This window comes from Argiope bruennichi, chromosome 2 (assembly GCF_947563725.1).
Source record: "Argiope bruennichi chromosome 2, qqArgBrue1.1, whole genome shotgun sequence".
Lineage (NCBI taxonomy): Eukaryota > Metazoa > Arthropoda > Arachnida > Araneae > Araneidae > Argiope > Argiope bruennichi.
The window spans coordinates 114705363-114729826 of NC_079152.1; the positions used below are offsets into that span (position 1 = coordinate 114705363).

The 24464-nt window shown below is 23.8% G+C and overlaps 1 protein-coding gene across 2 annotated transcripts; it reads left to right on the forward strand.

The window, feature by feature from the left end:
• Positions 1–24277, forward strand: LOC129958783 (coronin-7-like). 2 transcript variants are annotated; one of them, XM_056071460.1, is made up of 25 exons: positions 1–113; positions 448–527; positions 696–792; positions 2482–2562; positions 2800–2870; positions 3137–3323; positions 4348–4472; positions 4973–5059; positions 5676–5758; positions 6312–6366; positions 6791–6848; positions 7823–7968; positions 8690–8785; positions 10003–10215; positions 11552–11729; positions 11969–12144; positions 12248–12359; positions 13511–13740; positions 15772–15962; positions 16969–17107; positions 17790–17996; positions 19010–19145; positions 20212–20348; positions 21015–21101; positions 22115–24277. In XM_056071460.1, exons 2-25 carry the CDS (start codon positions 465–467, stop codon positions 22151–22153), a joined length of 2994 nt encoding a protein of 997 aa, XP_055927435.1. In that variant the 5' UTR covers positions 1–113; positions 448–464; the 3' UTR covers positions 22154–24277. The 2 variants fall into 2 exon arrangements, with proteins under 2 accessions (XP_055927435.1, XP_055927441.1); XM_056071466.1 differs by lacking the exon at positions 1–113 and adding an exon at positions 272–290.
• The last annotated feature ends 187 nt before the right edge of the window (positions 24278–24464 follow it).

Consider the following 24464-nt stretch of genomic DNA (forward strand, 5'->3'; position numbering starts at 1 on the left):
GTTTCCGGTTTATGACATCACTGAAAGGGGCGGATTTGTTTTCTTGTTTGGGTTTTTTTTTCAGCTGTCAAAAGTTTTGGAATCACTGAACCTATGATCTTAAAATTTTAAGCGTAAGTATATGTAAGCATTTTATGAATTTCCGTTGATAATTTGAAACAAATCTGTAGTGATCAAATGATTGTTGTTGATATTTTTGGATTTGATTAAATTTTTTTCTTTCATTTTTTTTTTTCTTTTTTATCCTGTAATGTGTTGCTAACCAGTTATGGAATGGATGCAATAAACTGGTAATGAAAAAAGAAAATTTTCTATCATTCCATAGGTTTGGGGAAAAAAATTATATGTTTACATTTCTTGTGAAGCGATAGTTTTTCTCGCATCTTTTCTTTTATTCACTAATGCCGGAAATGCTTATTTGTGATTTTTATTCTTTTCTTTTTTTAGCTCTCGCAGAATTAACAATGTGGCGATTCAAACCATCAAAATATAAAAATGCTGTTCCCAAAATTCCGAAAAAGGGAGAGGTGATTATTTATTATCAAATTTCTATTGACTTTTTTTTTTTTGTATCATAGGTTAAAAAAAAATATTTTCAGTTTTTATAACTGAAATTATTAAATCAGTCAAATCATGTTTTAAAATATGTGTTGAAATCATCATTTATATTTATTATAGACTTTCTCCTTTTTCAGGGCTGGATTACTGACATTTCTGTTGGTTCCCTTCCCTCCTTTGGAAATCACATCAAAGCTAGTTCTCTTTTAATAGCCTTTAATATCGATTCTGGAGGTATTTCTACTTATCTTTCTCAATTATGCATTTTCTAACAATCACTAATTTGTTAGGAATGTATATTTAAAACACAGTAAATTTAAGAATATTTTGGAAAGAATTTGAATGTGTGTGTTATTAAATTTCAAAAGAATTTTTTTCCTTCCTTCTGTTAATCTTTTATTATTTACACCTAAAAAAATCTTTAGTGATTTTTCTACATAAATGTGAGACTATTGACATTTTTTAAAAGAAATTCCATAAAATTAAAAAATAATATATTTTGGAAATTTGAGTTATTTATTTTCATTAGAAATGTTTCTTTTAATTTGCTTAATGCTCTAATTTATGGCTGTTTCTTAAACTTTTTTTTTTCATAAACTTACATTGAATTTTATTTGTATGAATGCATCAAATATAGACCAATCAAGAACTGATCGAATTATATTGAAAAAATAAAATTTTTCTCCTGATTCATATCTATTTTGAATAATCACAATTTGTCGTTTTTAGAAGCTTCTCTTCAGAATATAGTAAAATAATTCAATTTATAATTGTAAAAAAGGAGAAAAAAAATGATTCATTTATTGAGAGTGAGAATTTGAAATAGGTTGTCTTCATTATTGATTTAACAATGATGTTTAGTTATGAACATGTTTAATATGATTTGTCAATTTTTAAAACAAAATTCAAACTTTAGGCATTGAAAATGTTGATTATTTATATTAAATCATTGCTAGCTTCCTTTAATATCCTACTGCCCATATTCATATAATATATAGATATATATTTGTAACAGAATTTTTACACTAGATGTTTTAAAATAATTAAAACTATGATATGAATTACTATACTTTTTCCACCATTGATTTTACACATTTTTTTTTTTTTTGTTGTAAATTTGAAATAGTGTGTTATCTGTTTATATTAAACAAATTTTTGCTATTACCTAAATAAAAATTATTGCATTAAACAAATGTAAAGGATTTTGCCATATTTAACATATTTTTTCTTTTTCACTCCATTATTCCAAAATCGAATTTAATTTCTATATTGTTGGTAGGATTTATATAATTATTATAATTTTAGCTTTTAATCCATTTATATCATCTTAATATTTGATTGCATGTATATATGTGTGCTAGAAGGTATTATGTGTCATTATTTATATAAAAGGAATATATATCTATTATATTTCTTTTCTAGTGTTTTCATATTGGTAAAGTTTTTTTTTTTTTTCTATTGTTTGAGGATTGATATTCTAATTAAATTTTTGAGATTGCCATCTAACTATTATAAAAGAAATGACCATTATAGAAAAATAAATTTTCCTTCAAGATTTTCTGTTTAAAATTTTGGATAAATTAAAATATATTTTGGCATCTGTCTAAATTTATAGATTTACTTTTTTTTAATTCTTTTATTTTCAGTATCTTAAAGAATTATTTCCTTTTCTTTTCATTGCCTTTGAGGTTTTTTTAGATGTCTTTAGTTAAGAGTATAAATTTTATTTATATGTGATCTATTTATCCTTCCCCCCCCCACACACTGTTATTACTGCTATGTTTATATCCTTTCTCTAATTTAAACTGTTCAATGTTTCATGTTACAAAAATATTAATAAAATTATAAGCAGTGTAATTAAGATTTATTAAAATCTTAAATAATGAACTTCTAATAATCTGAATTGTTTTAATTATTTTGCAGGTGGAGGGAATCTTGGTGTTCTTTCTCTGAATGATACAGGAAGTAAAAGTAAAGATCTATCAGTTCTGCATGCTCATTCAGGTAAGCACTGGATAATTTAAACAATTGATATATTTATTAATGCTATTTTAATTTGTATTCTGGGTGCATAAATATATGCAGAATCTGTATTTATAGCATGTGCTGATCATAAATTAGTAATGAATTATAATTTATATGCTCAAAATAATTGTAAGTAATCAGTGGTTATTTCAAAAATAAAGTTGTATGGTTCATATACATAATGATGTAGGTTAAAATGTGACTTTTTTTTTTCAGAATTTATTACTGATTTTGACTTCTGTCCATATGATGATGAAATTTTGGCAACTGGATCTCAAGATCATCATGTGAGTTGTTTATTATAAACTTTCCTTCTGGTTTTATTTCTAACATTTATTTGTATTTGATTTCTTGGTATTAATTTTTTTTATTCCTTCTTTACAAAATAAGAAAGATGAACATTATATGAATTGTTTTATTTACTTGTGTTATTTTTACTGTGTAATTTTTTTTATTGTTAAATGAATTATAAATGACAATGCAAATAGATAAATTGTTCTGTTAACAGAGTGTTTCTTTTGGTAAAATATGGTATGTTTACATTTCATTTCAGATAAAATTGTGGAGAATAACAGAAAATACCTTAAACAGTAATGTGCCAAATAATCCAGAAGTTGATATCTTAGCATCTAATAAAGTAGAAGTAATTAAATTTCATCCACAAGCTGATTGTGTTGTTTCTGCTGTGGAAGGTTCTGCCATTCATCTCTATGATGTAAATAAAAAGCAGAGTATATTTGGTAAGTGAATAAATATATTCCTCACTGAAATGTATAAATTAAGTGAAAATCCTTTTTTTTTTTAGTTGTAGTTTGATTATTATAGGAAGCTTTTTTTAATGTTTTGATTTCTAAAATCACCTTTTAAATCCATAATTGAGAAATAACTGGATATTAATTGATTTATATATAGAACTGTTTAATTTTGAATTTCAGTAATGATTGATATGTTGTTCACCTAGATCAAAAATTATTTAAAATTGATCCTAGTTATCTTCTATTATTAATTTGTTTAATTTGAAATGGGAGTAAAATAATTTTATGAATGAACTAAATTATTTTTATGATATCAAATCCTTTTTAATAAAATTAAATCATCAATTATTTCTTGAGGACTTCCAATTCTTGAACAAATCATTCTTCCAAGCTTAGAACAAACATCAAAATTCTATAAATTATCCAAATTCAACATATTTTTTTTAATTTAGGTATTAATTTTTAATTATTTAAAGATATTTACTGTTTGATGTATTTAATTACAATGAGTTTAAACTGAAACATAAATAAAGACCTTTTATGTTTATAATCAAATTCAAATATATAAAAATTTTATTAATAAGCTCATACATTCAAAAAACTTCATGCCAGAGTAAATAAAATTTTAATTTTATTATAAGAAGTAGGACATCTTATCACAAGTATTTTGTGTAAGATATATTTTTCAATTTACTGGTGGAAATTTCATTTCCTGAATTTTAAGGTTGTCTTTAAATCTCTTTCATATAATAATTTAATTATGTAATTTTTTTCATGTTTAATTTTATAAGATTTTGATATCTCTTGATATTTTTTTAATTTTAATCTAATAAAAAAATTCTTTATTAAAAAATTTTTTCTAAAATTCCTTGCATTGCCATGTTAAATACTTTCATACTAAGTTATTATTATTTTCTCCTTTAAAACAGGTCTGGTAAATGTGCATATATTTTATAATAATAAATTAAAATTTCCTGATTTGATTTTAAAATGAATTATCTTTTCTAAGCTGACTCGAGTCATGAAGACATTGTTCAGTCCATTTCATGGAGGCATTCTGGAGACATTTTAGCATCTACTGGCAGAGATAAAAAATTAAGATTGTGGGATCCCAGGGATCCTTCTAATAATCAAGTAATTTTTTAGTTTTCTCTTTATAAAAAAATCTTTTAACTTCTTACAAAGTGTTTAAAAGTCAGGTCATCAACTTCAACCAAAATTATTAATCTGTTGCATGATATTTTGAAGATTTTTCTTGATTCTAATTTGTAAAGGAGTTAATTTATTGAGACTAATATGGAAATCAAAAATTATATTAAGCAGTTGCATATCTGAAATGTTCTGTTAGTTATTATCCTAATTTAGAACATTGTTAAAATGATTTATGAATTTGATGGATTAATCCACTACATCAAGATAAGGTAAAAATTATTTATTCCATATTTAAAGTAACAAAAAGAATAAAGAAACTATCTTGATTAATTCATTACTTAAGTTTCTTGATATTTTATTTATAAAAAATTTTATAAAGCAGTGTATTTTTATTTTAAAAGCAAAATACTACTAATTTTAGACCAGTATATTTTATATTAATGATGGGCAATTGCTGTTCTAATATTCTTGTGTTTTTTTAGGTTGCAGATAGCCATAGTAATAACAGAGACTCCAGAGTTGTGTGGTTAGGAGATACAGAACAATTACTGACTACTGGTTTTGGAAGTGTAAGTAATAAAGTTAGTTTTTTTAGGTCAGTTAATATCTAGCCTAAAATGTAGATAATATTGAATCGACCTTGCTATTATCTCATTGATTAAAAAAGTTTAAACTTTTGTAAAAAAAAAAGTGTTTACAATTAATTTAATAAAAAATGTTAATTAAATATTTTAAATAAACCTACTATTAACTAAGATTGAAATTGTATTAAATTACCTGAATAATGTATTGTGACTATTTGCTGTTGTGATTTAGATGCAAATTGGAGGAAAAGTTTGTGTTTGTTTATTTGTAATAACTTTGAAGACCATTATAAGGAATTGGTATTCTCATTTATTTTTTTCTTACCATAAATTTTGAAGGAAAACAAAATGTATTTTTCATTATCTTGAATACATTATTTTCACTATCTTTATCTTTTAATCATTTGTTACTTTTGTTTTACTGCTTTTCGTGTAAAAATTATCCCAACTTGATTTTAAATTTAAATTATAACTAAATTCCAAAATCATGAGAAGATGTATGCAATTAGACTTACATGAAATTTTTAATTTGTCTAAAATAGCTTGTGTTTAATTATTTTAGTTGGGATCTTCAGTTTTATAAAGGTGTTACTTTTTTTAGGGAAGAGAAAGAGAAGTTCTACTTAGAGATATTCGAAAGCTTCATGAGCCTGTTGCATCATATTCTGGAGATTCTAGTCTTGGGTAAGATTTTTGCACTCCAGATGATTTTAAATATGTGGTGGTGTATTAAAATTTTTTATTATATCTAATCTATATATTTGTCAATATTCCCAAAAAGTAATATATTAGTGATAAAAACCAAATAAAACATAATTATTACTTCCTTTGCTAAATATGATTTTTTTCAAAAAATTTTGATTATTGGATAAACTTTTTTCATCCTGAAAAAAATATTTGAAAAATTCTGTTGTTATTTTTTTTTTTTTTGAATTAAATGTTAAAAATTAATTTGAGAGAAAACTTTTTATATCATTATCACACTAAATGCTTTGTAATTAAAGGTATTTATCATATGTTCATTAAAATTGATCTTTCATTTTTCACAAATATTATTTTTGTGATAAGATTTGTAACTAAAACAATATTTATGCATAATTTCACTTGAAAATTCTGAAAGAAGTGATTTAAAAGTGCATATCATAAAAAATATCCAAAATTTGGCATAACTTAATCTTTTCTAATTATATATATATATATATATGAATACTATTAATTAACCATGTTTTTTTTTCAGAGTTTACATTCCATTATTTGATCCAGATACAAACATGTTATTCCTAATTGCTAAAGTAAGCATATTTTAAATAATGAAAAAAATTTATTTAATTCCAACTTTTGTCCAAATTATTGTGATGATTATAATTTATTAAAAAAAATGATTAAAAATACTTCAAAAAAAATTTCAGCATGTAAAAGTTTTAGGTCTTTTATGATCACTATAGCTGAATATTATCTTCAATAAATTTTGTATATATAATTCAATTTTTATGCATTTTGAAAAAAAAATATTTTGTGATTGAATTCTAATAAAAAAAAACTTCAATTATACATATTTGATGATAGTTTACAGATTTAGATACTTTAATTAAATGATGATAAACTGTTATATTATACAACTTCATTAGAACAATTTGCTATGTTTTATTTTCAAATATATTTAATAATGCTTATATATTATAAATATATAAGCATAGATTTTCTCTTTACTTACAGGCTGATACTGCCATATCATTTTGGGAAATTTTAGACCATGCTCCATTTCTACAAGAAGGTATCATTATTGATAGTAAATTTTGTAGTATATTGTGAACATTAATGCATTTATAGATATCGAACTCCATTGCAGATATTCTAATATTCACATTAGAAATTATACTTGAAAATGGTTATATACTTCTGGAAAATATCAAGTTTATTTTCTAAATAAAACCATAATTAGGTAAAAGTTGATATATTCAATGATCAAGGAATCTAAATAAACATATATATTTTTTTATATTCATAAGTATCACTATTAAATTTGCAGTATTTTTTTTTTATATATATATTTTGCTATGTTACTTTCATATAGGAAGTTGCAGTTGTTTAGTTTGAAATAATAGTTTTTTGCTCTGCTTGTGTCTGTACCATATAGAAATCAGAATTGGTACAAAAACACACATACCTTATTTTTGTAGTGATTGGCACTGTTGATATCAAAATTACTTGCTTTTAATTTCATTTTATGAAATAATTGCATTATGTCAGTTTGGGAGGAATTATAAATATGAAATGAGCAAAATAAATATCCAGAAAAATAAAAGAGGTAATATTTTATTATTATGCTTCTTCTTTTTGTAATCGGGAGTTTTTGACTATTGTATTTACTTATATTTATCTTTTTTTCTATTATAAAACTAAAACAATATGGCAATATTTTCCTTGCATTGTGATAAAACATTTTGTGAATTTTTTTTATCTGTCCCAGGAATGAACATGTTTCTTAATTGAATATATTTAATGTATCTTTTATCTTATTATTTAAAAATTATAATGTGCAATAAAATTGACTAATTATTTTTTATTATTCTGTTTTAAAGAAAGAGGTGATAATTTCTGATTTTCAAATTAGATATTTATAAATTATTTTCATCCTTTCAAATTTAAAAATTTATTAAGCATTTCAAAGTTTCTAAAAACATCTATGACAGTGTTAAATAATAACTTTTTTATAACATGTAAATTATTTTATGTCTGAAATTTTAGCTACAAAATATCTTGGAGAAATCCAAGCTAAAGGAGCTGCATTAGTACCTAAAAGAGCTCTCGAAGTTATGGATGGAGAGGTAAACAGAATCTTACTTCTGGGACAGAATTGCATTGTTCCGATTTCCTTTCAAGTGCCTAGAAAGGTAAAAGAAAAATTAATGTTATGTATAAATTTTTTAATTCATTATTTTGAGTAGTATTTGTTCTTTGAAATGGGAAAAGAAATTCAGTCTATAATGGAGAATTTTTGTTATTGAATCCTCTGAATTTGTCAAATAAGTGGTCATCTTTAATGCTAATATATTTGCTGATTTGAATATTATTGTTTTTATTCTCTTAAAACTAATATTTAATTATTGACATTATGATTTTTATTGCATCATTTTGTTTTAAATTATTAACAAATAACATCATTTTCTTTTAAATTAACAAATTTTAAAATTTATTAAATTATTAAAAAATACAAATACAATAATGAATGTTATTTATAGATACATATAAAATCCTTTAATTTAATAATATTTTTAAAATCTTTATGGTGAAATTATTTGAAGAATACATAAGCAGTTGTGTAACATTGATTTTTTTCCCCCATCAAGGGATAAACTAAGTAATTTTCTCCTGTATAACTCTTACTCTGCATAATTCTGCATGTGTAATGAAATATCCTCTTTGAACCATTTTTTGTTGTTGTTTAAATGCATTGTCAATTTTAAAGAAATGCATGTTAATGAAAGAAAATTCTTTATACTTCACAATTGATTCAAAATGTATTTGCATTTGGATCTGCATGTCGTTTTATCTTTCTTTTGCTTTAAATTCTAATACATTTTTAATATATATGTCTAATTCTATTTGTTTTAGTCTTACAGAGAATTCCATGCTGATCTCTTTCCTGATACATTTGCTCCAGAACCTTCATTAACTGCTTCACAGTGGTTAGCTGGCGAAAAGTCAAAGGTATATTAGTTTAAATATATCTTTATTTTATAATACACTTAAAAAGTTTTTATTCTTTCCATTATATGATTTTGTGCTGTATCTTCAATGTGGGCAAACTAAGTTTAATCATTTTTAAAACTATCACATTCTTATACTTAGGAGTATATTGTGTATTTGTTATGGGTAGAAACTGTTCTTCATGACTCCTTTTTCATCTGCTACAATTTTTAAACATTATTTTATTTAGCTAAATTGTTTATGATGGCTTGATTATAGTTTCAACTTTGAGATCTGAAAGTTCCAGATTCAGAACCCAATTCTATTCAATATCTATTGTATATATACTTCTGATGTACACTATATCTGATGAAAATTAAGCATCTGCCTATTAGTGTGGTATGGAATTTCGAGGAAGTGTTTCATCTATCGCCCTTTTCATTTGATTATTCATTCTTTTTTACCGTTTTCATTTTAAAATTATAATATCCATCCCAAAATAGCCCTAGCATAATTTCAAAATGGGACATTAATTTAAATGTTAGGTTAGAATGACAATAAACTCTTTCGCCTAGTCCTGAACACCAATAACTAACAAAATCAACTTTTATACAGTTTAGAATTTCAAACTAGAATAATTTGAATTGGACTTTTTAGTATAAAGATAAATTTTAAAATGGTTTAAATTTAAAAGTCCAATCAATATAAACCATTATCTAAAAACTTCCAAATATTACTCTTTTAAACTAGGACTTTGTTTTGCTTTAAATATATATATATTTTTTAAAATGCATATATTTTTACTTCATTGAATGAGGAGATATTCTAAACTTAATAGAAATAATTTGACTGACTTGTCTAATTCAAAAACTAAACTGTCATCAGTAACTGGAAAGCCCAAGTTCAATATAAAATATTAATTTTAATTTTTAAATAATTAATTAATTTAAATACTTAATTTTTTTCTTGTATAAAAGCATAAATATTAATGTTGTTTGTTTTTCCCTAGATTTTGTTGATGTATCCAGAGCTTTGATTTTTTAATTCACTATCCATATATTTCTAAAAATCTATTTGGAGTTATAATATTTTGTATGAATGTTTAAATACCAAAAGTGCATTCACTTTGCTGGTTAACACAAATATGTATTTGACTTTAGTAATGTTTATTTTTATTGATCAGAATAAATTTATTTTTAGTAAAATATGTAAATTTACATATAAATTGCTGTTTACAGGTCACAAAAGTAAGTTTAATGCCATCCAAGATAGGAAAATCTTTAACCAAGACCAATCATCATTTAGGATCTGGACCTAAGAAAGAAATACTGAACTCATCAGTTGTAGAAGATTCTGTTTCATCTGAATTGAATAAAATATCAGTGAGTAATGAAGCTGAAACTGAAAAAACTGATGCTAAAAAGCCATCAAAGCCACAACCAGCTAGAAAAGTAAATTTCAGTATCTTTTTATATATTATAAAATTTTGAATAGTTCTACTGGGGGGGGGGGTAAAATTTAATAGAAATAAGTTATGTATGTCAATAATCATTTTATATATCCCATATTTAAGATAATGTTTTATTGTCTTCTTTATTATCATTGATAAGTATAATTGTTAAAATAATAATAATCATTATTATATTTTTGTTTTGAAAAACTAATGTTAAAATTATGTAGTTATGTTTTATGTGATTTTACATTTATTTGTAATATAAATATAGATTATATTGCATAAATGTAAAAATTCAATACTTTTTTTTTAATTTAATTAAATAAAATGCAAGCAGAAGAAATGGGGCACTTGCACTTTTGTAAACTTTTATTTGTGCTTATAAACAGTAATAATTCAAATTCACTGTAAATGAAAAACTTACAATAAACAAATCATCATCAGACAACATAATAGATGTTCTTTCCTAACTTAGAATTAAATAAACAGGCTCATAAAATTAAACTAAAAATTAAATTTATAAATATATGTTTCATTGCTCAGAATATCGCATATAAATTTTTAAAATGCATGGAATTCTTTTATCTACTTACAGAAAATTGAATTAAGTTTTATCTTTTATAATCATGTCATTTATTATTGTAATATTAATCTTCCTTTTATTAATTATGGTGTATTTTTTCATTAATAAGAAAAAAAAGTTTTGATGCAAATAAAGAATTAAATTATAGTATATATTTTGATGAAAGTTTGACATTCTTAATAATAGAATCTAACTATTCAATCAAATTTTCATTTTGCTGAATTAAGTTTAGCAAAACTGAATATAATTTATAAAAATTGGAACTTATTTAGCAGCATAAATATTAAACCAAAAGTTTTGTTAAGAATTAAAGAAATTCTGAACAGTTAATGTAAATTGAAAAAAAAAATGGCAGAATTTTCAAAAATGAGTTAGCATATATAATATTCAAAACACTCTCGCCTATCTTTTTACTTTTTATTATAATTTTGTACTGCTATATATGTACAAAAATTACTTTAAATGACTATGTATGCTTAAGTGGAAATTCTTTCTTAATTTTTTAATTGATTTTTTTAATATAAGATAGTATTTTTATTCTTTAAAATAGTAATATTTTTAACCTGTTATTTGATTTATTTTTTAAACATTTGTAATTTTATGCTTTAAAACTGAAATCACTATTGATTTTATTTTTGTTTGATTTAGTTATTTTAATGCAATATTAAAAAATGTGCCATGAAAACTTTATTTATATCACCATTAATTTATTTTGATTTTCTTAAATATAATTGTTGTGCTAACTTTATAGCCTTCCCCTCCAATAAAGCCAAAACCTGCAAACATTGAATCCAAAGTTACTAAGTCTTCTCCAGTATTGACTCCTAAATATGTTGATCATGTGAAGCAAGCTTTCAATAATAAAGAAACTCCTACTGACTCTGCAAAAATAAGTCCAGCTGTTAAAAGGTCTACTCGAACATTTGGAAGTAAGTTTTTACAGTTTATTTCTCAACAAAAAACAAGAAATGTTGAATCGGATATTTGATATAGTTTCGAATAGTAGTACTTTTATTCTTTCCATGTGTAATTAAGTTATAGTTTTTATAAAGGTGTGTGTAGTAAAATTAAAATTGTTTAAAACTGTAATTAATACTCTCTTTTTTTTAATAATTATTTTAAAATACATTTATAATAATTTGTATTTAGAAAATTTGGTTGTTTTCAGTGCGTGTATCCAAATTCCGTCACTTAAATGGAAATATATTTCCAAAAGAGTTCCATATCACAGATTTACCCACTCTGACTAGAACAGTACCTGGAGAATCCAATGGTTTTGATGCAAATGAGAAGCGTGTTGCTGTGCCAATAGGTGCAGCTGGCAATTTCCTTGCAATTTTAGAGGTTTGGTTTTCATTCTTTTATTAATTTACTAATTTGTTATTTTTTAAAGCATGTATTAATTTAAAAATGAATGAAAAACAAAACTAGTGTCTTTTCATTTTAGTTGTCAAATTCTGGACGCTCAGCTGCTGCTGCAGATATGCCTGGCCTTTTAACTTCAGCTACTGTTATGGATTTCTGTTGGGATCCATTTGATTCTAGTCGTATTGCTGTTGGTAAGATATAATTATCATATATTCTTGGCTCTTATCTGCTAAATTTTAACTTGAATTCAGTATAGTAACTTTATCTTTTAAAAATATTCTGATCCCTTAATTGAATGTGTGTATGTATGTGGCTTCTATTCACATTTATAGTCTTGTTACTCATGTATAGAAAAAAGACTTTAAAAAATATTGCTTTATTTTATATTTACTCCATATTTAAATGTTCTTGAATTCATGCTTAATTAGTTACTTTTACACAGTGATTTTATATTTCTGCTCAAAAATTTCCATTCTCTTTTTGATATTAAATTATTTGGAAACTTTTGTACATTGCTTTATTAACTTTGTTTTCATCTTTTCCCATTTTTGGTTGAGATAGTACTGATACACATTTACATTTTACAGCAACCTTAGTTGTAAAAAAAAAAAAATTTTTTAAAAGCTATTTTTTAAATTTTTTCAAACTATTCTAAGCATGTTTGTTTCCTGTTTGTTGTTCATGTGTTTTTTTTAATAAATTTCTTTTTTAAAAATTCTATTTCACTCATTCACCAGTTATAAAAAGCAACCGATTTAATTATTTTGCAGATACTCCTCTTTTAATAAGATGGGCAATTTAGTTTAACTTTCCATCACATTTTTAATATGTTAAGGATTTATTTTAGATTAATATTTCATCTTATTAACTTTGAGAGAAAAGGAATTTATCTATTATTACTCAAGACTGCCATCATTCATGTTTGTACAAAATAAATATTGAAACAAATGTTTGGTTTTTAAAATATTTTAATAATTAAGTGAATATGGGGTCTGACCAATAATGCTACTGTTAAAATAATATTATTCATAGAATTTGTATTTTCTACTAACTTATTTATTTGGCAGCTAGAAAAATAGTATATCTTAACTGGCCTGCTTGTGGCCCCTTCTCAACCTAGCAACCCTAAGCAGTTCTGTACTCTTAGAATTTGGTATAGTGGTTAGTTGTATTTTATTTCTAATTTTAAAGTGCTAACTTATATATATATATTTTTTTATGAAATATATATGTCATATACATTAAAAAAATTACATTTGGTGTTTGTTCAGGGCTTTTAATTGAATGCAATTCTCTTTCATTAAAAGATTATTCTTATTTGTCTCCTTTATAACCATTTTAGCATGTGATACTGGAGATGTACAGATTTGGAATATACCAGATGGTGGACTTCAGCAAAAAGTAGAAGAACCTTCCATTTGTTTTAAAGCGCATTCTGAAAAAACTAGCATTGTAAAATTTCATCCTTGTGCTAGTGACATAATTGCAACATCTTCAAGTGATCTTACTATTCGTGTGTGGGATTTAACAGCACAAGAAGAAAAATTCTGCCTTCAAGGACATTCAGATCAGGTTTGTAATTTATTTTCTGTGCTAAACATTTATATATTTACTTACTTTAATCTTAATGCTACTATTTCTCAATATTAAAATATTTATTTCCTGAAGAGAGGGCATAGTATTCTTTTCAAAAAAGTCAGACAAAGTGCTACTATTTTTCACCAATCAATTTAATTTTCCATTAAAATAATTAGAAGAAATTTAATTCATTTACAGAAGAAAGCATTCGCATTTCAAGAATTAAAAAGAAAAGACAATTAAGATAATAATATTCTACATTGGTTAAAATTGTTTTTTTTATGAATAATTCAATTTTTAATGAAATTTACATTAATATCTGTATACAAAATGAAATGCCTAAAATATGTACAAAAAAAATTATAAATACAGCAGAGTTGCTGGATTTCTAACATTCTTAAGCCACCCCAATTACTAATCTTTTTTACATTTTAATAAATTCCTTTGAAAGAATATATAGGAAATGTTATTTTAACTGTTGATGAAATTTGCTTATATTTTAAATATCAGCCTGCTTATCTTTACTTATTTTAATGATTGCAAAATTTCTTTACTGCATTTATGAAATTTTTAAAAATGTAATAAATTACAGTTTACTTCTCTTTATACTTTTTCAGTATTTATGATATTGTTGGATTGCATAAACTATAAAACTTTACATTTATTTGTTTTTAAAATCTTATTCTTATTTAAAAATAAAAATATTACTTGATTTTTTTTTATATTTAAAAAAAAATTAAAATAAGAGGAATTTTGACAAGCAAATATTTGCTTTATACTAATATGTTTTTTCATCTTGTTAAATATTTCAAATCAATATAAGTTTTGTATTCTATTGATTCCTTGTAATATATTTTGAAGTGTGTGTGTGTGAGAGAGAGAGAGTATATATATATTTGTGATCTATCTATGTCTAAATTTATTGGGTTTTTGTATTTTACTTTTTCTTGTATTAAAGGTTTCCGAATTTACGAAGCATATTTATTATCATTTCCAAATTTTATTTAGGAACAAATATTGAAGTATCATTCAAAGATTAACTATTCAAATTATATTATACAATAATAAACATAATCCTTGGATATTTGGTTATTTAACTGTCATGCAGACTACAAAATATTATTTGCTATTGAATAAAAATATTTATGAAGTTTTTAAGTCAAAAGCTTTAAAGATTTTTTTTTTTTTTTTTTACAAATTAAGATTTAAAAAATCCCTAATCAGTGAGATTTTATTCATGCTAAATAATAATTATTTATTTAATAACTGGATAGCTTAGCCAAATTCCTTAAATTCTATCAGCCATTACTTTTTAATAACAATTTCTCATCTTTAAACGTGTGATAGATAATATGTATATTTCCATTTCACATGTAATTCTTGAAAAGTAAAATAAAAGGCCATTGTCTGCATCAAACTTTTTGCTGGTCATATTGAAGTTTCCGCTATTAACAAAATAAAAAATACTAAAGACAGCAAATTCCATAACTAGCACACCCAATCTTCTAAAACGCTGTTTTAACTTTTTTTTAAAATTGTGAAAAACCCAAAAGAAAAGCAGTTCTATGAAATAATATACTCAAATAACATATTAATTTTCAATTATTATTTTTAAATTTACTAATATTTTTTGTATAGAGATTTGTAATGATTTTCCAGGTTTTAAAAATAGGAGCACAATCGCACTTGTGTATATTACAATATCCTTTTAATTCCTAAACTGACCTTTTTCTTGTTTCTAATGTTCATTTCAAAACTAGATACATTTGTTCCATCAACAAATTTTGTCCTTGATATTCCATAAGCAAATTTTTTTTAAATCCTTGTTCATTCACTTGTTTGAAAAAAACTAAGATATTTCATTAAAATATTTGGACTGTTTGTCGACAATATTTTATTAAATATAAAAGTTATTTAATTAATTTAAAGTCTTATTTTAAATAAACAAATATTGCTTTTTAAAAACTTAGTTTATGTTATATTTGAAATTCTACAAGCTGTGAAAATAAAACAATTTTTATTTAGATTTTAAACTTTGCTTGGAGTCCAGATGGCCAATATATTGCATCTGTTAGCAAAGATCAAAAAGTTCGCATATTTGATCCTAGAAATTCCTCTGAACCTATTAAAGAAGGACCAGGACCACAAGGCACTAGAGGTGCCAGAATTGTATGGGTTTTAAACTCTACTTATTTGGTAGTTACTGGCTTCAGCAAGTAAGTTTTGAATTCGTTTTGGAATGGTTAATATTTATTGTATACCAGTTCGGGATCATTAAAAAAAAATGCTTGTGTTCCCATAATTTTGCTTTTAATATGAAGCATTTATTCAAATAAAATGGATACGCAGTAAGTATTTTAGTGTCATTTATTATTTTGCATTATTGCCAATTTGTCTTGTCTTTAGTGATCAAAATATTCATTCACTTATTGTTTACAAAGCATGAGTAGATGGAATGGCATTGGTGTAAATTTATTTTTTTATTTTTCCTTTTTATTTAACTTTTATACATGTCGTAGTAAATTAGTGTCTTCAACTATTTTAATTTGTTTTATTCAATAGATTATTACATTCAATAAAATTTTTCACATGAAATATGTCTTTAAGTTTTGAATTAGAATGAAAATACCATATAGAAAAAATATTGCATATGCAAAGAATGATAACCATAAATACCAAATAATTTTGATAAAATGCATTTCTTTTAATAAATTTTGAATTTTTTTTAAGCAGGTCTAGCAAAGTTAATATACTAAATTGTTTTAAATAACATTTTCTGTGAAAAAATATGCTTTTAAAAAATTACATGTTTTCCAACTTTTCTAATTATAATTGAAAGAGCATTCCCTATTTTTCAAACAATATTTTTTAGTACATATATAAAAATGAGAACATTTCTTTAATGATTTGCACCTACAAAAATATTCATTTAAAAGTTGGAAATTTGAAAAGAATTTAAGTACAATTAATTAAGAATCTTATTTTTTTAAATATTAATTCCTTTCAAATTTTATCACTTAAATACGTTCCTCATATCATTTTTGTACCATTGTTTAAATTGATATAATTAGTCAATTTTTATATATTTTATATTTTGAATAATGTGTTTTATTTCTAGTTATGTTTATAAATATTATTTATTAATAAAATTATTTTTTTTATAAAATATCAGAATTTCAAATGTAAGACATTAACTTATTATTCATGAATGCTATTTCACAGAGTGTCAGAAAGGCAAATACATCTTTATGATTGCAATGATCTTACTAACATAATTGGGCAAGTTGGCTTAGATGTTAGTCCAGCTACATTGATACCACATTATGATGAAGATAGCTCAACTTTATTTCTGTCTGGTAAAGTAAGTTATTTTTTTTTTTTATTTATTTAAGAGCAACAGCAGCATTTATTTATCAGCAATATGCAAAAATTAATGTATTAGTGAAAGTAAATTAACATTTAATTCTTAATTATTTAATTTTAATTTTTTTTTTTTTTTTTTTTTTTTTTTTTCATTTAATGTATGAAAAAATGTAGGTTATTGAATTAGAGAATAAGCTTCACAATGCCATAAATGAAGAATTATACCATGTGCTTTAAAATGTTTATGTGTTAATGTTGGTATACAAAACATATCTTCTGATATATATAATATAAAGAAAGAGTATTTATAAATTTTCTTGATCTTAAAACACTTAATCTGTTTTTAAAAATCATTAATTTTTCAATTACTGTTTACTGTAAAATTGTGCATACAGAAAATTTCTTTCTTGATAGTCTGCTATAATGAATTCAAACTAAAGTTTTATCCAAGGAAAACTGCTGCTTTTGTTAATGGTAGAATGTTGGCAATAGGCAAAATCTTTTAACTTAAAGATATATTTGCCCTTGAAAAGAATTTCATTGCCAAATTTTGAATCTTAGTAAAAAAAAAAAAAAAATTATAATTTGTTTTATAATACTTGACATAGAATGTTATTATCTCCTATATGTATATATTATAGTGCATTTTTATTTTAACAATTTTTTTTAATATTTTACAGGGTGATTCAGTAATTTTTGCATATGAAGTAGCCACTGATAGTCCCTATTTCCATCCTTTGTCTCATTATAAATGCAACAATCCTCATCAATATATATCATTTCTTCCAAAATTTGTTTGCAATGTGCAGGAAGTCGAATTTGCAAGAGCAGTTCGCTTAACTTCTTCAACTATTGAACCCATTTCATTTCATGTTCCTAGATTGAGAGTAAGAAATAATCAATCTTATTCAATTTCATAAAATAAAGTTTGGTACTTTTATGTAAAATTGATATTTTTTTTTAATTTCTATGCATTTTATTGTTTATTTGTTAAATATAAATATTTATAAATTGTGGTAAAAGAAAAAAAAATGCATTTGATTAATTATATTCTTTGGATGTATTATTTATTTTTAATGCTGCATTCATTTTTAATCACAATTCAATAATTTACTTTTAATTGAGAATTCAAAAACCTTAATACAGCTTACTTTATTGAATTTTGCCTTATGTTCTTATTTTAGATCTGCAGTGACTGCAAATCCTGTTTTTACTAATTAAATTTAAAAACTTTTTAAATGGATGTCATAGAATGTTAAATGTGAAAGCTGTAAAAAAATTTATGAATTTTTAATTCTCTGTTTCTGGACAACATCATAGGAGAAAATCAAAAATAGCTCTTCTTTCTCCTGAACAAACTGCTAATATGTCATTCAAAGTAAATGCTAAAAATAATATGTGACTAACATAATAACTTACCTATTCAAAATTCAACATAATTCTTTCCTTAGTAATTGTTTTTAATAGTTTTATTTTAAATTAATAGTGATATAATCACTTTTATCTTTTAATTTTTATTGCATTAATAAGAATCTTTCTATTAGAATTTTTAAAAATAATAAGCCTTGTAAGAGATTTTATTATTCATGTTCAAAAAAGTTCCAATGTCAACTGTTTTTCATTAATAATATATTGCTTAAAGATGACAATTACTATAAAAATTATGAAAGACTGTTTACTTCTCTGATGTTGATGAACTTCTGATATCTTAGTATACAAACTATGTTTTTAGGCACTAAAATGAAATGGAATGATAAATCAAATTAAGCTAAGATTGCTATTTATTTTCATTGTCCCTTTCAATACTAGATAAATAAAATTTAAAATTATACTTACAATTGAATTATAATGATAAGTACTTTTAATTTCATGATGTAAATTATAATTTTTCTCCCCGTAGTCAGAGTATTTTCAAGATGATCTATTCCCCCCAACACGCAAAAATTGGGAACCTTCAATGACGAGTTCTGAATGGCTTTCTGGCATCAACAAGCCTATTGAAATCTTAGACATGAAGCCTTCTGAAATGACACCATGTAAGTAAAATCTTCAAAAACAATCTTGATTTTTACTAACAGAATTGTTATATTGTTTAAATAAGTTTCATATTTTTTTGTTCACTCTATGAAATGTTATTCATTTGGTTAAAACCCAGCTATAAATGTACAGCTTAATAATAGAATAAAAATGTACACTAATAAGAAAATGGGTAAGTAGAGGGGTGGTCATATTACATACATACAAATATATGTATGACTACCATTCAAAAATGTTAAGAATAAATTAAAAAGGCTATTTTTCTATTTTTCAATCCTAACTAAATCTCTTTTTATAATGAAGGTGTAGGTGAGTGGGTGCATATGCTGTCTTCAAAAGAGATTGTTTGGCATAAAGTTGCAAATTTTAACACAAATATACTTTGCAGAATGAAAACGTGAATTTTGGGAAGAATTTTTTTTTAATTAAAAATTAAGAGATTTTTTTTAGCATTTTTTATTTCAATAGCATCCAAAAATATTATTATTTAAAAGTGACTTTGCATCATTTTACAATCCAAAATATTTTTTTATTGATACCAATTTAGTTGCTGTGCAATAATTATGTTCATTACTTCATCAAATGCTTAATCAAGTAGTTTCCTTCCATTCATAAAATTTAAGGAAGCTTATATTTAGTATCCATGTAGTTTATGTAAAAAATAAAATAAGATTACAATTCTGTAAAAGTTAAAAAATAGAATGCTGAGTGAGATATATTTTTTTAATACTATGATGTCATAGAACTTATTTCCATTAGCAAAGTTCATTTACACAATAAATTAAGTACATACTTAATTGCAGTTCAAATATCTATCACAATACATATTGCAGTTCAAATATCTATCGCAATACGTATTGCAGTTCAAATATCTATCACACTTCACACTTGATTTTTTTTTTTTTTTTTTTTTTTTTGAGAATTAATTAAACTCAATTATTATTCCCTACAGATCAACTGGTCACCAAAGGCAGCTAGTGTGTTTAAAATAGTCCTTAATTAAATGGTGATGTTGATATTCTTAGATTTTTTTAATACATATTTTCCCCCCTTTTTATTTTCTAGTAAGTGAAGCACCACCGCCTGTCAAAGCAGGAAGTAATAAGCCCTCTAATACATCACCAAGAATTGCATTCGAAGGTGAAGTTGTACTTCAGAGCTCTCTAGCATTTTTACAAAATAGTAAAGAAAAAGAAGAAAAGGTTAATATTGATTTCTAAATTTTAAATTTTGCCTTTTTTTTTTTTATTTTTTTTTTTTTTTTTTTTTTTTTTTTTTTTTTGCTTATTTTCTTATATACTAGAGTTTTCAAAATGTGTGCAATTGTGTGTTACTCATGATAATATAATATGTTAATATTGGGAAATTTAACTATCATTTTATTGTTTAATTTATGATTTCAATTCACATTATGCTATCTGGTAGTGAATTTGAAAGAAATTAGATTTTATTTTTCCTAAATATTTTTATTAATAAATAATAAAATGTGTTAAATACTAAAAAGTAAAAAAATTAACAAAACTAGTAAAAGTTATAGCACTAAAAGCAAAATTTTTAGAAAATTAGGCTTCATTGAATATCATTAGAAAGCAAGATCTCTAATATTCTCTGACAATATTTTATAAATGCAGTTAAAATTCAAGTTTAATAGATTAAACCCTATGCTTTTAAAAGAATTTATTTTGACCTGAATACTTTCATTTTTTTTAAGCGTTTCCTTAGTTTGATATAAAAGCGTGTTTTTAAAACTTAATTTTTTTATTTACAGTACACATTTTTTTTTCAATATATATGATACATTATTACTTACAATTACATAGTTCAATCCATTTTTAATAAAAATTTATTATTATGATATTTTATTATAGATTAAACAGTCCATGTCATCCCAATGTGAGTTACAGCAAAGCAGTTTACCCCAAGAAGAATTTGAAGGAGTTGATCCAGATGAATGGGTAAGTGAATGAAATATAGGAATAACTTAAAAAGAAAAAATTCCTTCATTAACAATTCACTTTTTTTTCCTTCATTGCTAATTTTCAAACAATATAAATATATTTACATTATTTTAATTGTTTTATTAAATTGCTGATCTATTGAAAAAATAAGTCATTCTATGCTTAAAAATTTCCTGTTCTTAAAATATCAAAGGGGGCAGCATTTATATTTTGCAGTTTTTTGTTAAACTATTATATAAGAACAAAAAAAAATCTGAAATAAGACTTTGGTTTGCTTTCATTTAAAATTTATTTTATCTTGATTTTAATCCACATATGTCTTATATGACATATGTGGATTAAAATCAGGACCGGAATCCTGCTGGCTCTTTAATATGTAACATTATTTTATGTGAAGCAGGATGCAGTTTTGAAGACATTGAAAAGACTTTTTATCTTTTTAAATTCTTTTTAATCCATCGGGAAAGCATAATTATTTACAAGCAAAGATGCGGACATTGCACGTCCGCCACAGCGCGGAATAAAGCAGAAGTGGGGAAGAAGGGCCGAAATAAATTATCCCTCACCTTATATAACTTTAGATTTTGATAGGGAAAATATTTCTTCACAGTGCCAATATATTAATAAGATTCTGGTAGGGATTTCTGACGCATGCCAATCACATGTAAGGGAAACACAGGGATCTTTTAAGAAAGAATATGCTTACTGGACATTTTTTACCCCTTCACGCCGAGCGTGTGAAAGTATAGGCGTTTAGCCGATTCAGCAGTTTTATAAAGCCTATCTTGAATTAATTAAGTAGAAAAAGTGGAATTGGATCACGAAATAAGAGAATATTTTTAGAATGAAGTTACTTTGGGCTCAATTAAGATAAAATCTTGGAAATTAATTAAATTGAAATGAAAAGTTTAAACTATCATTACATATATATATATATATATATATATATATATATATATATATATATATATATATATATATATATATATATGGTTTTAATTTTATTTCAGGATGAAGAAGAGAAAGAACATTCACAACAGAATTTATGATTCAATTAACTAATTTTAATGTAAATGATACATCATTCCTAATTTTTATATAATTGTTAAGAAACAGTAGACTGGGACTATTGTTTCAAAATTCTGCTGTAATTCATTTTATTGACATGTAAATATTTACAAATGCCATGATTTTGATTCATACTTTTAATATTGAAAATATATGCTTTTATTGTTTGTACAATTTTATTATCTTGAACTTTTTAAATAACTGATTGATGTGTATACATATATTAATTTGGCCAAATTTGCAGTACAAAGTTTTAATGCTTGATTTTCATTTTGCTGAAAAAAATAAATGTAATGAGATTATTTTATAAATTTATGCAATTTTTTCTTGTGTATGGATCCTATTGTTTTGTAATAAATATTTGTGTATGTGGCTGAAACTTTGCGATGGAAAGAGAATTACCAGTTTATAAAAAAATTGATATTTAAAAACATATATGCACTATATTAACTACATAACATAATTCATAAATTATATCTATTATGTTATATACTAAAAATTTTATTGTTTAAAAAAATTATGTTAAACAATCTAAAAAAAATATCAGTATCTGCATAATTTTAGTTGATTAGCCAAAAATTATATGTAAATGCAACTACTGAAACAAATGTTGTTTTAAATATTTTTAAATTCTATTTTAATGTACCATTTTAAATTTTATTTATATTAAGCCAAAAAAAACTTTTTTAATTTTTTTTTATGTTCCTTCAATTGATATTTTTCAGATTCATATTATAGTCTTAAAAAAAAGGTTGTATTTCTGATATGTAATTCTTATAAATTATTCTTCGTTATTTTTTATATATTTAAATATAATTGTACTTGAGTAACTTGGAAATGTGTATATATTTACATGCATTGGTAAATTATGAATTAAGTACATTTATACTGCTTCCAATTTCAAATGTGCCATGTATTAAATTTTAGAAATATGACAATCTTTGTGCTTTGAATTATCATTTTTAATGAAAGTTTAAATCAAATTTACAAGCTTGGCTATTCAAAAATGAATGTGCACTTTTCTGGACCAATGTAATATAAAACATTTGTGCTAGTCTTTATATACCAATGGCTAAAATGCATTTTTAATTCACATCCATATATCCCCTAAAACAGTTTGATCACATAATATTTTTCTTAAATACATGCCTCAGTTAAAGAATTAACATCCATTAAAATTTAGATTTGTATAAAATTTAGAATTGCAAAATTGCATTCTTAATATAATAGAATAGGGTAATATGTTTCACTGCTGTAATCTAAGCAGGTATGAAAGCAGTACTCAAAATGAATGTAAAGACTTTAAAATTTAATGAATGTATGAAATTATAGCATTCATTTGCAGTTTATAGAATAACACTGTATCTTTAGAATTTTCATTTTTTTCTTTTTGGGCATTAATGGTGATTTAGCTTTTAAAGTAAGATTGACACTTTTTATATGATGGTGATAGTTGCATATTAGTATTTCAGATATATTTTGCAACATACCGAAATGAATTAAATCAATTTAATATTTTGGAAAAAGCAAAAAAAAAAAAAAATTCATGCTAACTTTGTCTATTTATAAACATATTAGAATTCTGGTAAATGATTTAGGATATATTTTTATTATGTAATAAAGATATTGTTACAAAGAGTTTCTTTTTAAATTTTCAAAAAAAAAAAAAAAAAACTTTAATTATCACACTATGTGAATTTTCGATTTCCGTTATTCCCTTAAAATTTTATAAATTACTTTGTTAGTACATTTAAATTCAGCCAATATCTTTTATATTTGTTGGTGAAAAGTATAGTAATTTAAGCAATGAAAACAATGTGTGTGAAAAATTCGGCCTGATTGGTGACAAAATTATATATATGTTTAATACAATGCACAAGAAATGCATTTATTGTAACTCATTCAAATTTCTTTTTAAGCTCAGCTGTACAAAAGTCACAAATCAAATCTTTTGTCTAAGTCAATAATTTGTAATGCCATATGCTACGGTTATTATCATGAAACAATGTATCACCACCTTTGTACACTTCAAAAATATATCTCATATAGCAAATAAATCATGACTTTTCAAGTGAAAATAAAGTATCTTTCTTTTAAGTTGTCCACATAGGTTGGTACATATTTATTGCCAATTGCTTTTCTTTGATTTCACTGGATATGGTTTTATGGTACAAGAACTCTATCTGATATTGAGTGTCTTGAACAGATATATAGAATTCATGTATTTTATCAAATAATATATTATGACTTCCTAAAAATATAATCATCTTATAGAAATTCATCTAAAAAATG

Coding starts and splice junctions, on each gene's coding strand:
- LOC129958783 (XM_056071460.1), top strand. CDS start 465: ATGTGGCGATTCAAACCATCAAAATATAAAAATGCTGTTCCCAAAATT. Junction 7,969..8,689: donor CCTTTCAAGTGCCTAGAAAG/GTAAAAGAAAAA, acceptor TATTTGTTTTAG/TCTTACAGAGAATTCCATGC. Junction 12,145..12,247: donor ATTTCCTTGCAATTTTAGAG/GTTTGGTTTTCA, acceptor TTTTCATTTTAG/TTGTCAAATTCTGGACGCTC.